This window comes from Acyrthosiphon pisum, chromosome A1 (assembly GCF_005508785.2).
Source record: "Acyrthosiphon pisum isolate AL4f chromosome A1, pea_aphid_22Mar2018_4r6ur, whole genome shotgun sequence".
NCBI lineage: Eukaryota > Metazoa > Arthropoda > Insecta > Hemiptera > Aphididae > Acyrthosiphon > Acyrthosiphon pisum.
In genome coordinates, this window is record NC_042494.1 from 82121799 (window position 1) to 82135293 (window position 13495).

General features: G+C 29.4%; 1 protein-coding gene across 1 annotated transcript in view; it reads left to right on the forward strand.

Annotated features, from left to right (window-relative positions):
* Nucleotides 1-692: 692 nt before the first annotated feature.
* The window catches only part of LOC100571853, a 66026-nt gene continuing 53223 nt past the window's right edge, over nt 693-13495 (forward strand). The window contains exons 1-8 of the mRNA XM_029487624.1: nt 693-864; nt 966-1022; nt 4842-4895; nt 8327-8392; nt 10769-10828; nt 10965-11009; nt 11801-11866; nt 12327-12374. Of these exons, the coding sequence (XP_029343484.1) occupies nt 789-864; nt 966-1022; nt 4842-4895; nt 8327-8392; nt 10769-10828; nt 10965-11009; nt 11801-11866; nt 12327-12374 (472 nt within the window). The 5' untranslated portion in view covers nt 693-788. The remainder of the gene's footprint in view (nt 865-965; nt 1023-4841; nt 4896-8326; nt 8393-10768; nt 10829-10964; nt 11010-11800; nt 11867-12326; nt 12375-13495) is intronic.

Genomic DNA, 13495 nt, shown 5'->3' on the forward strand with positions numbered 1-13495 from the left:
CGGGTCCTTACTCCTACAATATCAGTCGGCAGTATTTAAATTTCTAAATCGGTAAGTTCTCAAAAGCCGACTGCCGGGACGTGTTCCTATATTAAATATATTTTTTTTTTCAAAAAGTATAATTTCAAACGGACAACGGCTCTCTGAAATTGCCGATTGATAATTACAAAAAATTCAACAGGGGGGGGGGGGGTGTGACGACCCACCATACCACCATTGCCGCCGGCCCTGAGTGCAACGTTGCTTTATCATTTAATTTGCAAACAATTTAACCCATTCAACTCGTTGAATTTTCTTTGTAATAATATATATTAAATAAGTCGAATAAATAAAATCATATAAATAAAACGTATATGATGGCAATTACTGCGAGGCAAAATTTACAATAAGTACATTGTTCTATTTCACTCAATAAAATAATTCCGATCACGCCACTGTAGTTTGTAATGATAAACGATATTAATTATTTTACATCATTAAAATGCTATAAATTTATCAGTGTTACAGCAACTAGCAAGTCTGCTAGTGTATGTATTCACACCTGTGTAAAAACACAACGCATTTTGGATTTGATTAGGCCTTCTGTATTTTATTAACACTCAATATTTAAGTTTACTCAGTTGTTTACGTTTTCATAAGTTTCTGAGAAAAAAACACGAACAAAGATAAATAATTGTACCTACCTACATGTGAAGGTTTAATTCCTTTTTATTCTCATTTGTGGCTTGCCATTAAATTATTGCGTATAATATCAAGTAGTAGTGTAGTACCTACTAACTCTTCTGAAAATGTCTAGGTATAAATTTATAATTCTTATTTTTATGGTTATAAAATCGTTATATTATTCAGAAGCCGGAAATGATGGCAAGTATTTTTTATGCACACTGAAAAATTAGTTATTACCTACCTATGCATATCTAATTTTTAATTTTGTATTTTACCATTATATATTATAATATGGTTAGATCATCAAGTCGATGAAAATGAAGAAGGAAAACGCATCAGCGGAATGTATGAAATAAGTAAGTTTTAATATGTATAATATTAGTTAATCACATTAATAATTATAAATAATATATGTTTTAATTTTCAATTTTGGACTGTATTATACAAAAATATTTATTTAAATAATTATAATGATTCAAAATATAACATGGCAAAAAAATCATATTTTCATAATCAATATGTAATATACCTAGTCACATTATTAAAAATATTTATAAATCAATAATAGTCTCAATAGTAGTCACATTATAATACAGTATATAGATTTTTTTGCTAATAATGTAATAATAATAATAATAATAATAATTACAATAGTTATAAATTATGAAAATAATAAAATCAAAATATTTTTAAGTCAATAATACTCTCAATAGTAGTCACTTTATAATAATATAGTATAATATTATAGATCTATTTGATAATAATAACATAATAATAATAGTTATATGAGTTATGAAAATAATAAAATCAAAATATTTTTAAGTCAGCAATAGTCTCAATAGAAGTCCGGAATAGTACTCCGGAACTAATTTATTAATCGATAACATTGCTGATAAAGCTGAGGGGCTCGGCTCACGGCTCGCGTCAGATATTATAATAATTGGTGTAATAATACGTGAAAATAATAAATTACAACATTTTGGCAACGTGAATTTGGCAACATCGCATAAAATATTCTATGCTCAATTATGTTGCTAAAAAGATTTATGCTCAATCGTGCTTTACCGGGGGACAATGAGACCACAGTCTTAGTGGTTCCTAAAGGTGCCGTTGTCGTAAAAGTTTGGGAATCACTGATCTAATGATTGTTGAGTTTCTGTGAATACGCGGATTAGGTACAGAAAAAGCTAAAAGTTAAAAGCTGACATTTAATTTCGTGAACAAATAATAGTATGAGAGGGTGGCTCATCATTATAATATTCTTTAATAGTTATTGAGAATTATCATTTAGTTCTCACAAATAAATTTGATTGAATATATTGATTTTTAGAAATTACAAAACTGCAAATTGGGGGACGGAGTGGCTGAGCGGTCTAAGGCGTCGTTTGCGACGCAGCCGACGCCGGCTCGACTCCTCTGTCGCAGGCGGTATTTTTCTTCAGCCGAGTCACGGCGGCTGTTGAGAATTACCGCAATCCCCCACTCGGGCATGGCAGATACCTACGGGTGCCCACTTGAAAATTCTACCAAACACAAAAAAACGTGTGTTCCCCTATCGTCCCAAAAACCTACAATACCTACAGCTAATGGCCTTAATTGCCGGGCTTAAGACCAATAAAAAAAAAATACTACAAATTAATAATAAATTGAAATTATATAATTTATCAAAAACAAAAAAAGAGCATATCAAAATTTTGTATTCCACTTTTTTTTTGCTCTTTTGACCAACTAAAATAAATTACAATATATTATTATTCTATGAATAATTCTATAATACAGTCCGTAGTAAATGGCATGACAATTTAGTGGTTTTACATCGTTAAAGTTCCTATACTTAATAATTAAGAACAATAGGTGTTATATGAAATATGACCATGTTTTTAAAAGTAAATAAGCTGAATAAATATTACTAAACAGTTGCTTTGTAATTTTTTTAAAAAAACTTAGGTATAACCTATATTATAAACACGCAATACCACCCAAAAGTATTTTCTAGATAAAAGAGCCAATATAATATTATTATTTTATATAAATTCCTTAATATTCTGAAATGATGACTGATAAATACTAATAAATAATAACTGACATAATATTTTAAGTGAAATAAATATTGAAAATAAATCATTTTGTGAATTTAAAATATTATCTGCGAGTTAACCAGTAAAAAAAAAAAATAAAGTAGAAATGATTTCGATTGAAAAAAAAAACTAAAAATAGATCAAAACTCGATGACAAACTCGATGAGTGATAATCGATAATGATATAATATTTATTCAGCTTATTTACTTCTAAAAACATGGTCATATTTCATATAAAAACTATTGTTCTTATTTATTATGTATGGGAACATAAACGATGTAAAACCACTAAATTGTCGTGTCATTTACTACGGACTGTACCTATTATAGAATTATTCAAAGAATAATAATATATTGTAACTTATTTTAGTTGGTCAAAAGAGCAAAAAAAAAAGTAGAATACAAAATTTTGATATGCTCTTTTTGGTTTTGATAAATTATATAGCTTCAATTTGTTATTAATTTGCAGTATTGTAATTTCTATAAATCAATATATTCAATCAAATTTATTCGTGGGAACTAAATGATAATTCTTAATAACTATAGAAGAATATTATAATGATGAGGCACCCTCTCATATACTATTAATTGTTCACGAAATGAAATGTCAGCTTTTAGCTTTTGACCTGTGCCTAATCCGCGTATTCATAGAAATTCAAGGTTTATTAGATCAGTGACTCCCAAACTTTTACGACAACGGCACCCTTAGGAAAAGGTTTCGTGGTTCGTGGAATCCCATAATGTCTGTGAATATGGGCTAAAATGCACTTTACCACGCCCCTCACGAATTAAATTTTTTTTTTAAAAAGACATGTTTTTCAACGCTGATTTCGAAATTTTTTGAATTTTTTTGTGGAAACCATTATTTTCGAAGTTATAGCCATCCAAATTTGCGATTTTACATTTATACGCATGCGCGCAACAATACTTTAACGCTGCGCATTAAGACTCTATATTAGTCCGTGGTCAAAATAATAGCCATACACATATAATAAGGTTACATGATACACTGTTACATCCGTTAACCTAATACAATATATCATTCTACCAAGATCGTGTTAATAAAACAACACATGGACGACACGATACAGTGTAAAGGCACCTTTAACTCTCGCACTGTCTTCGTCACCCGTCGTAGTTTTTGGTGCGTTTTCAGACGATTAAGCCGGCGGGCGACAACACTTCATTTTAATACGCAGCTTTTTCGCCGTTGCGCCACCGGGCAGCGTCCCGGAGCACAGTGTGGGCTTTTGGTTGGTCGACTACCTTTTTGTATTAATATTATTTTCAATTAACCGTGGCCATTATTCTCGTATTTTTTTTGAGTATTATCATTTATTATGGTCATTGTTATATAAAGTTTCCGGTAAGTGGTAACCGACCAAAGGAGCTGGAGTGATGTATGCATAATATTATATTATTATATACGTGTTGTTGTTGTCTATACAGATTTTATTTAAAATCTTTATTTTTTTTCTTTTGTCCGAGTTTTATGCCCATCATATTTCTCGGCTTTAATTTAAATATAACTTACAATTCTAAGTCGCTAATATTGTGTTATACTTACATTATTATTATCATTATTCATGTTACTTATGTTCCAAACGCCGAAACATATTAATTAATAATTATTATATAAAATACACGTTACTCTGTCTCACCAGTTCTCGGCTCGTGATACCTTAAATATATATATCCTCGTCAGGTGACACTCCTTGACGAATCTGCAGTCGTATATTCTGCGAGATGTCATATCTTTTCAAAACTAATATTAGTCGATCGAATTAAGGTGAAATTCTCTTTCTCTTTTGGTACTATTTGCATCAAATTTGTGTCCTACCGCTGGAGCAAAAGTATTATTGTTTATTATTTTTGAATCTTATGATTGTTTTTAGTTTTGTTATTAATTATTATAATAATTAATATGATCGTACACGATGGGGCGACAAAGGTTGACGACTTTCTTGATTCACACCTTATGTAGTTACAAGTATAACTTATATAAGGGCAGCATAGAGAACTAAAGGTCTTAAAATTTGCTTGTAAAGAAGCAGGATATTTTCCAATTAATATGGACGGTTTAAATTAATTTTCCAGAATATCCACGAATATACGAAACTCATTCGGAATATACGACGAGGATATCAAATCGTATGTAATTTTATTCAAGTTAATAGAAAATAATATTTAGTCTATACGTTTGAAAACCGGCTTATGTTATTTTACATTCATTATTTTGAGTGAAAGTAAGATAAGGGGCATTTATAAGCCCTTTTGAGTTTTGATATGTAATGATATCTACATCATTGCGCCAACACAGTTTCATGATTCAATATCATCATAATACTATTAATATGTTATTACCAAAAAACCACAATATACATCTGTACCCATGTACCCATTGTACCCATTATATTACCCAAAATTATACACAACAACAACAGTCATACTCATTATGAAATCAAATGACAATACAATATCTAATAAACACTATTAATACATAATATATATCTATACCCATGTACCCTGATATTATTCAAAATGTACAAAAACTATTAATAAGTAATAACCATATGCATATAGATATTATATTATAACATAATTGGTATATACAATATATATAACTAATTAAAAAATATTATAGCTTTCCTCCTCTGGACTCGTTTTAAGCGTTCGCTTGAAGAAGGAATCTTTCCTTCTATATTAAAGTTCAGCTCAGTTACCCCTGTACACAAGTCTGATGAACTGTCCAATGTTTCCAACTATTGTCCGATTTCTATCCAGTCACACATTCCAAAATTGTTGAATTGTTAGTCTTGCATTGTATCCAACTATCAATCAATAAAATTCTTATGTAGGAACAGCATGGCTTTCACCCTGGTCGTTCCACCATTACCTGTAATTTAGCCTTTAACAACTATGTATACCAATCTTTTAATTTGAAAACACAGGTAGATACCATTTACACTGATTTCAATAAAGCATTTGATTCAGTTAATCACAATGCCCTAATCCAGGTCCTCAACTTATCTGGAATTGGTGAACCTCTCCTGTCCTGGTTTTCGTCTTACCTCTCTTGCCGTTACCAATGGGTCAAATTGCTTGGAGTAAAATCTATTGTCTATCTTGCTACGTCTGGTGTTCCCCAAGGAGGTCATCTATCTCCGCTCCTCTTCTTTCTATTCATTAATAGTGTATCAAGTGTTCTTTACAATAGCCAGATTTTATGTTTTGCACAAGATATTAAGCTCTACTCTCGTATATGCTTCTTGGATGACTGTATTTTGTTGCTGAGTGATTTTGATCGCTCCACGGAGTGTTTTAATTTTCTAGGACTATTCCTTAACGTTTCTAAATGTAACTTTTGCCAGGATTCAGTCCACTGTCAAATATGCTTATCACTTCGGATCTACTGCTATTTCATGTTCTAACGACTATGTAATTGACCTAGGACTTATTCTTAGTAGTGATCTTGATCCTAGACCCCACATTGAGCATAATTGTTGTAAGGCTTTTAAAACTCTGGGGTTTGCGTTAAGATTATGTAGGAATTTTCGGTTAGGTCTATTATACAAGGTGCTTTATTGTGCACTTGTTCGACCTATTGTTGAGTATGGTGCTGTTATTTGGGATCTGCACGACCTCGATGACTCTCTAAGGCTTGAAAGGGTTCAGCGTAAATTTATGAGGTATGCTAGTTTTAGATTGAATATCCCCTGTGAGCCTCACAACTATGGACCAGTTGCTTCTCAACTAGGGCTGGTTTCGCTGGCTGAGCGTAGACGGATTTCGGGCATTAAGTTCCTGAATAGTTTATTACAAAGTGATATTGACTCTCCCTATTTGCTTTCCTTAATTTGTTTTAGAGTTTCTCAACGTCATTCACGATCTGTTGCTCCTTTTTATGTTCCATTCGCCTCCACTAATTACCTTAAAAATGAGCCTATTACACGCATGATGTCAAATGTCAATGTTGATCCTCAATTTCTTTTTTGCAAATAATTTACTGTATAGCTATTAATTTATTATTTATCATAATTTGTACAATTAATGTGTAAATAGATATGTATAATGTGTATATAATATGTTCAAGGGGGTTATCCCGTATATTTAATAAAAATAAAATAAAAATATCTTAAATATCTTTACATATAAGTAGGGTTAGGATTTATATTTTATACACTTTAAAAAATTTTTAAATATGCATTTTATTTACTAAAATATGCAAAAAATGTGTGTATGATATATTATGTATATGACGGTAGGTACCTACATTTTATTATAACATAAAAAAAGCTACGAGTGGAGGGGGTATCGATCCCCATCGTCCCCCCACCATAATTACGTCACTGGTAGTTGCTGAGTGTCAAGGTCTAAAATTAAGATATTTTGCTACTGCACACCTAATTTCACACGAAAATATTTTAAAATAATGAACATCGGCCTAGTAGTGCACATACCACATATACCTTCATTGCATAATGTGTTTGCTATTTATTAATAATTAGTTATAATAAATACAATCTTAGACGATCTTCTATAAAAGTCCTTGATACCTATATGGCTATATGACTAAATACATTTTAAAATTAAAAACGAAAGAGCTCGGGTTGATGATATACTTGCTTATTATATTATAAGTCGCCCAGAATAATATGGTGTAGTCGGAATTATTTTTAGTGTTAACTAAGGATCTGTAAAGGGATACAATATTATGATAATTAGTAATTTCCAATAATCAATATTGAATATTAATCAAATAAAAATTTAGAAAAGCTGAAAATAAGTTCTGTACCTACACTTTTAAATTTGCTACTACACACTTAATATTAGCTACTGCACACAATTTTAGTCCCTGCTGAATTTACCACCAAATTTAATAGGTTACTCTAATGTGTGTGTTCAATTAGAATTCAGCGATAAATCGTTGAATATATTATATGAAAAACGATTTTAATCGAAGATGGTCTGTCAGTGTCAGCGTATAATACTCAGTATATTTCAAAATATGTTGTTTGATATTGCTATTAGAATAATTAAAATTTTAAAGTAAAATAGGTACTGGATTATTTTAATTTTAACCTTTAAAAAGTGCCAACTATAAGATTCACACTTTCCTATCAGAAAATATATTTAAATTGAAAATCAAAGCATTTTTTCTACTACACTACTCCACATACACATTTATTGTAAAATGTATGTATTTATCAATTATCGCTCCGCTCAAAATCTAAAATGATATGGTCTATGGCCCATTAAATTATTTACTGTACTATATAGTTGATTTAATACAATATTAACATGTTTTAGTTTTGAACACTACTTTTTTTTAGATATTTACTAAAAAGCCTCCTCAAATAAATATGTATTGTCCTGTGTAAAATCATGTAGGTACCTATGTCATTTTTGTGATACGAAAATATATTATTGATCAGTAGAAATATTTTTACTTAAAAATCTTATATCTTGTTGACCTAGTCCCTACTCTCTAGTAAATAGGCAGGTTCAAGAGGCCGATAAACTATATTATCGAATTATAGAAACACCAATAATTAAAATTTTAATTTTATGTTTATGTTTAGAAAATAAAGAATTCGTTGAAGTACCTGAAACTGTCGAGATGGAAGTGTTCAAGAAATTTAAATCATGTAAGTTATTTTTAGTTTTTACTAACATAATATATTGTATATTTTAATATCGTGGATATATTATGTACTATCTATGTAAGCATATAACATTTTTACATTTAGAATAAAAGCGTACCAAAATAATTATTAAATGTTGATACTTTGATTATCAAAGTTTGTTGGCAGTAACAACCATCCTCAAGAATAGCGAGTTATGAGTATTTTAAAATTGTAAATTGTTTCTGCATCATCTGCCCCATGGGCGTAACTTGGGAAGTTTTTGTGCGGGGGGGCAAACTTTATTTTATGTTGATTTACTGTATACTTAAAGATATTTGGAGACTAAATACCTATACTTAATCAGTGGAAACTCAAGCCCGGATTAAGGGGGGGGGGGTCCAGTGGGGGCAATGTTGCCTCTATAGTTAGAATGTATTTAGGGGCCTCGGATTAGGTACTTTTTTCGTTATATAGGCTATAACACTGCATAAATTACCTAAAAAAAAAAAATCGATGATAATTTAGCGAGGAAAAAAGCTTAGGAATTATAGTTTATAAATAAAAGAATACATTACTCGTTATTTATTGCTATGTACCTAATACCTACGCATATTTATTACAACAGGTACTTGGTACCTAATATTAAATAATATACTATTATTTTTTTTTTCGTACAGGGGCCTCATTTAAAACTTTGGCAAATGGCAATGAATAAATACATTTTGATTAACAATTCATTTTTTTTTCTATAGTTAATCTTTTAAAAATATTATATTTTTCAGTTTTCTTGAAAAAATTAATTCTTACAAATCTAAAATGCCTTTTTGATAACATTTTTCAAATTAATTTACAAAATACCAAATTAATTTACTAAATGTTAAATTTTTTTTGGGGGGGGGGGGGTCAGTTGCCACTCTCGCCTCCTCTCCAGTTTACGCCTATGATCTGCCCGATTAACCAATGGCAACATCTTAAATAATAAATACTCAATATTTCTCCTATAACCAATAGCAACCATTTATAAACAAAAATTTCCACCGTCAGAAAGTTCCAATCGGAAAAAAATCCCCAAATACTTATATATAATTGTACATCTTAAAATACTCATATACCGCTTTAAAATTAAAATATTATAAAAACCAACGATATTGACTAGATAATAATCTTACCTTTAAATTTTATAAGAGGTCAATTCACTCTAATTTTTAAATTTATGGAGCGAAACGTGATCTGCTAAGCGTAAAATTTGGTATGTTACACACTTGTAAAACGGGGACAACACATATGCGGGTACAACTTCTTCTAATGTGTTCAACCATATTCTACCTAACTGTAATACATTGTAGCCATCAATAATGGTCAATTATTGTAAATTTTAATAAATAATAATATATTATATAATTTTAAGTCCAAATAAATTAGGCTATAAGTAAAGACCGGATCTATATACTATAATTAAACCCCTTTATATATATTTTGCTCAAAATATTTTTTAACTTTGAAATATGCTTTTTTATGCGTTAAAAATTTTGTATATCAGTTCATACGAAAATATTAATCGTCAAGAAAGCTTATCCAATTGGAGCTGCATACTCTCAGTAAAAATATGTAAAATCAAAAAAATCCTGTCACTAACTAGAGTTTTAAATATCGAATGCCATAAATATTAATGATCCGTTGATATATTATTATGTATGTTTTGTTTCAACTAAAAATATTAATTGAAATAATATTATTATTAGCTTAAAATTTAAATATCAGAATATATTGGTATTAGTTCTTGTTGTTTGGTATACAGACTGATAATTATAATAACGTGGCCGAGCGGACTAAGGCGTCAGTTGTGACGCGCCCCGACGCCGGTTCGGTACCTCGGCCATGAGTGGCATTTTTCTTCGGGCAAATCACGGTGTCCGGAGAACAAGTGTGCCCCCCCCCCCCCCCGGGCATGGCAGATACATACAGGTGTCCACTAAAAAGTCTGCCAAAACCAAAACACAAGTGTAGTAAACTTACAAAGTGTAGTAAACTTACCCTCCCCCACAGTAAAAACCACCCAATGGTCTAAGGTGCCGCGGATTAATTAATAATAATAAAAGAAAATAATGTACACCATTCATAATCCTAAATATTGTGTAATATACTTATATCATTCTTCGATTTCTATTTTCAAATTGAATTATAATATGAACATTGTATTGAATTCATATTGCGTTTTTAAGTACCTATATGAGATTCTTATGTATTGATTTAAGATTTAAGACGATACACATTATTGTAAATTTGTAAACATGCTAACATAATTATGTTGACGAATCGTTTTAAAAATAAATTATTTTTTTGATTCTATAATTAAAACTTGTAACTCATAATAAAGTTGTGCATACATTTTTTCAGATTTTCCAAATATCGGAGAAATATATGAAGAATATTTTAGCGATAGGAGAGATTTCTTTAGTAAATTATTTGAACTACAATGTTTATAACTTATAAAATATTAAAAATTAACTGTGTAGAATTATGAAATCATATTATTATTTAATAGTTAAGTATAGACTAATCATTTATAAATTCAATTTTATCATTTATTTAGAAATAAAAGGATGTTCTGAAGCAGAATTTACACGGGTTCTAAATTGTAAGTTAATTAATCAAACAGTAATTTAATATCTTAAAATTAATTGGGTATGATTTGATATATGGTATATTAGGCACATGGTTCTATTTTGTGGTCGAATAATATAATATAATTGAAAAATAATCATTACACATTTAATTGTATTTTTGGGTGAATTTTACTAAGTAGATACATCTGCTTTATTCTCATCTATAAAAAAATAGAAGAAAAAACTTTAATTTATTTAGTTAATAATGAATTTATTTGTACTTATAATTAATATAACATATTATGAAATATGCGACTATAACTTCTATCTAAACTACAACTAGTATAAGATAAGTTAAATTTAATTATAAAAAAATTTTAGCATAATATTTTTATGTGGAACATCTTAATTATGGCGCGGTTATGGGAGTGAGACAAAACATGAATGATATTGGCGTAATGGCGTGGCACGACGCGCTGCTCTTGGCTTACCCCAATCCGCCTAAGGTTGGCGATCCCTTCCACCGCGCGCATGTGCTACGCACCAGTATAATGCGTTAAATAATAATAATATTATACGCGTTGTTTAATATTATGTTGATTGTCCGTGTTCAAACACTAAGTACTACTTTACATGACTAAAAAATAATAGACTTAATAAAGGGACCATAATAATATCAATACTAACTCTCTTAAAAAAAACAGCCAGTTATTGAAACGATCAACAATAAATTATTATTTAACTTTTACATTATACATTAATCTAAGACCTAAGTGACATTAGTATCAAAATAAATTATGATTGTGTTACTTCTTTCTTTCAGCATACCCAAGGTTTTTGGAAACTGAAGCTGAATTCATTAATAGGATCAAATTTGAAAAACTAGACCGTAAGTTGTTAAATGATCCTTGTGGTTTTTTTAGGTTCTAAATTGTATTCATAATATCTATAAATACCTAATAGAGATAAATTATGTCATGAATTACATTTAATCTTTATAAAGTATAGTGAAATTAATTTTAAATTAATGTTTGGTAATGTTAGTTACTAAATATGTATTTGTTGTGGGAGAGTTATTAAAATCACATTTCTGATTGTCCAGTTAAAAATTAAATAATTGTATTATTATACCAACGGTAGTTTTTGACCATTGAAATAAAGGAATTGTTTTTTGCTTTGCATATGAAGTTAATCGTATATTAAACTCTCCAGATTTTGACATAAAATAGTATCAACTAAGACATGTGAAATATTATTTTACATAATTTTTTCTATTTCCTATATAATATTTTCCATCGTAATAAATCACCATAAAGGTATGATCAATAAATTATTTTTTTTTACTACAGTGAGCAATTCGACGAGTTCAACTGACTACTATATAGGGTTAAGGTTATGTAAGTGAATTCATTTTTTTAATTATTTTTATTTTATCAAAGTTGTTATAACTATTGCGTATTGTTGTAGCATACATATAATATATACGGAAACATCTAATTAATTCAATTACGTAGTTAGAAAATACAATTAATTACGAGTAGTGGATGATAACTAGGGCTAGGACTTAATGTTCTAAAAAACTTTTAATATGTATGCATTTATGTCCTAAAAAATTACTATAGATAAATAAAATAATATTAGCCATTAAGTATATAATGGTAAATTATAGGTAATATATTTTAGATAACATATTTTTGTTTTGATGACAACAAAATGATAAGAATTGTCTTCTAATCGACAGATCCATTTCTTAGACATTCACTTGTGTTTTACAAATGAGGATGTATGCTTATAACTGGTATATAATATTATCATTGAGTTTATATTGTATACATGAACACTTGAATAAAGAGACCAAACTCCACTTCTGATAAAGTCCCGAAATGAGTCACATGATTAAACGGCCACAGGCTGCGTTGCAGTCACTAGGATTACTTTTTTTACCCGTGTAATATAGTAATTATTTATATTTTTGTGGAAAATATAAGCATCATTTTGAACCAGGATCCTTTCTAAATCGTATAGCTTGTACGATTATGCATCTATACATATGCATATTATGACGTGTATATGTATATTTTCGTGTAAATTCTTAAGAAACAAATTTGGGTGTAACGAATAACGAACCATTGTGAACTTGGCAGCGCAACATTAGTAGACATCGATTCAACCAATCCAACACATTTGTAGCAAAGTAGCAAACCTAACCTAACCTAATAAAAAAAGGTTAAATAAATTAATAAACCTTATAGGTAGAAAAAAAAACTAAAACCTAAATAGGATTAAAAAAAATCAGGTGAATAAAAAATTTAAAATTAATAAAAACCAAGGTTGCATGAAACATTATATTTAATAAAAAACTAATTTCAATAAAAAATGTTAGATACATTAAACAGTGATTGTAAACTGCGCCCAAGGTACAGGTAAACACAAAATAATACATGTAAGCTGCGCCCGAGTTTTTATCAAATGTAAAAATAAAACATGTGTTACATATTATGTAAACTGCGCCCGACTC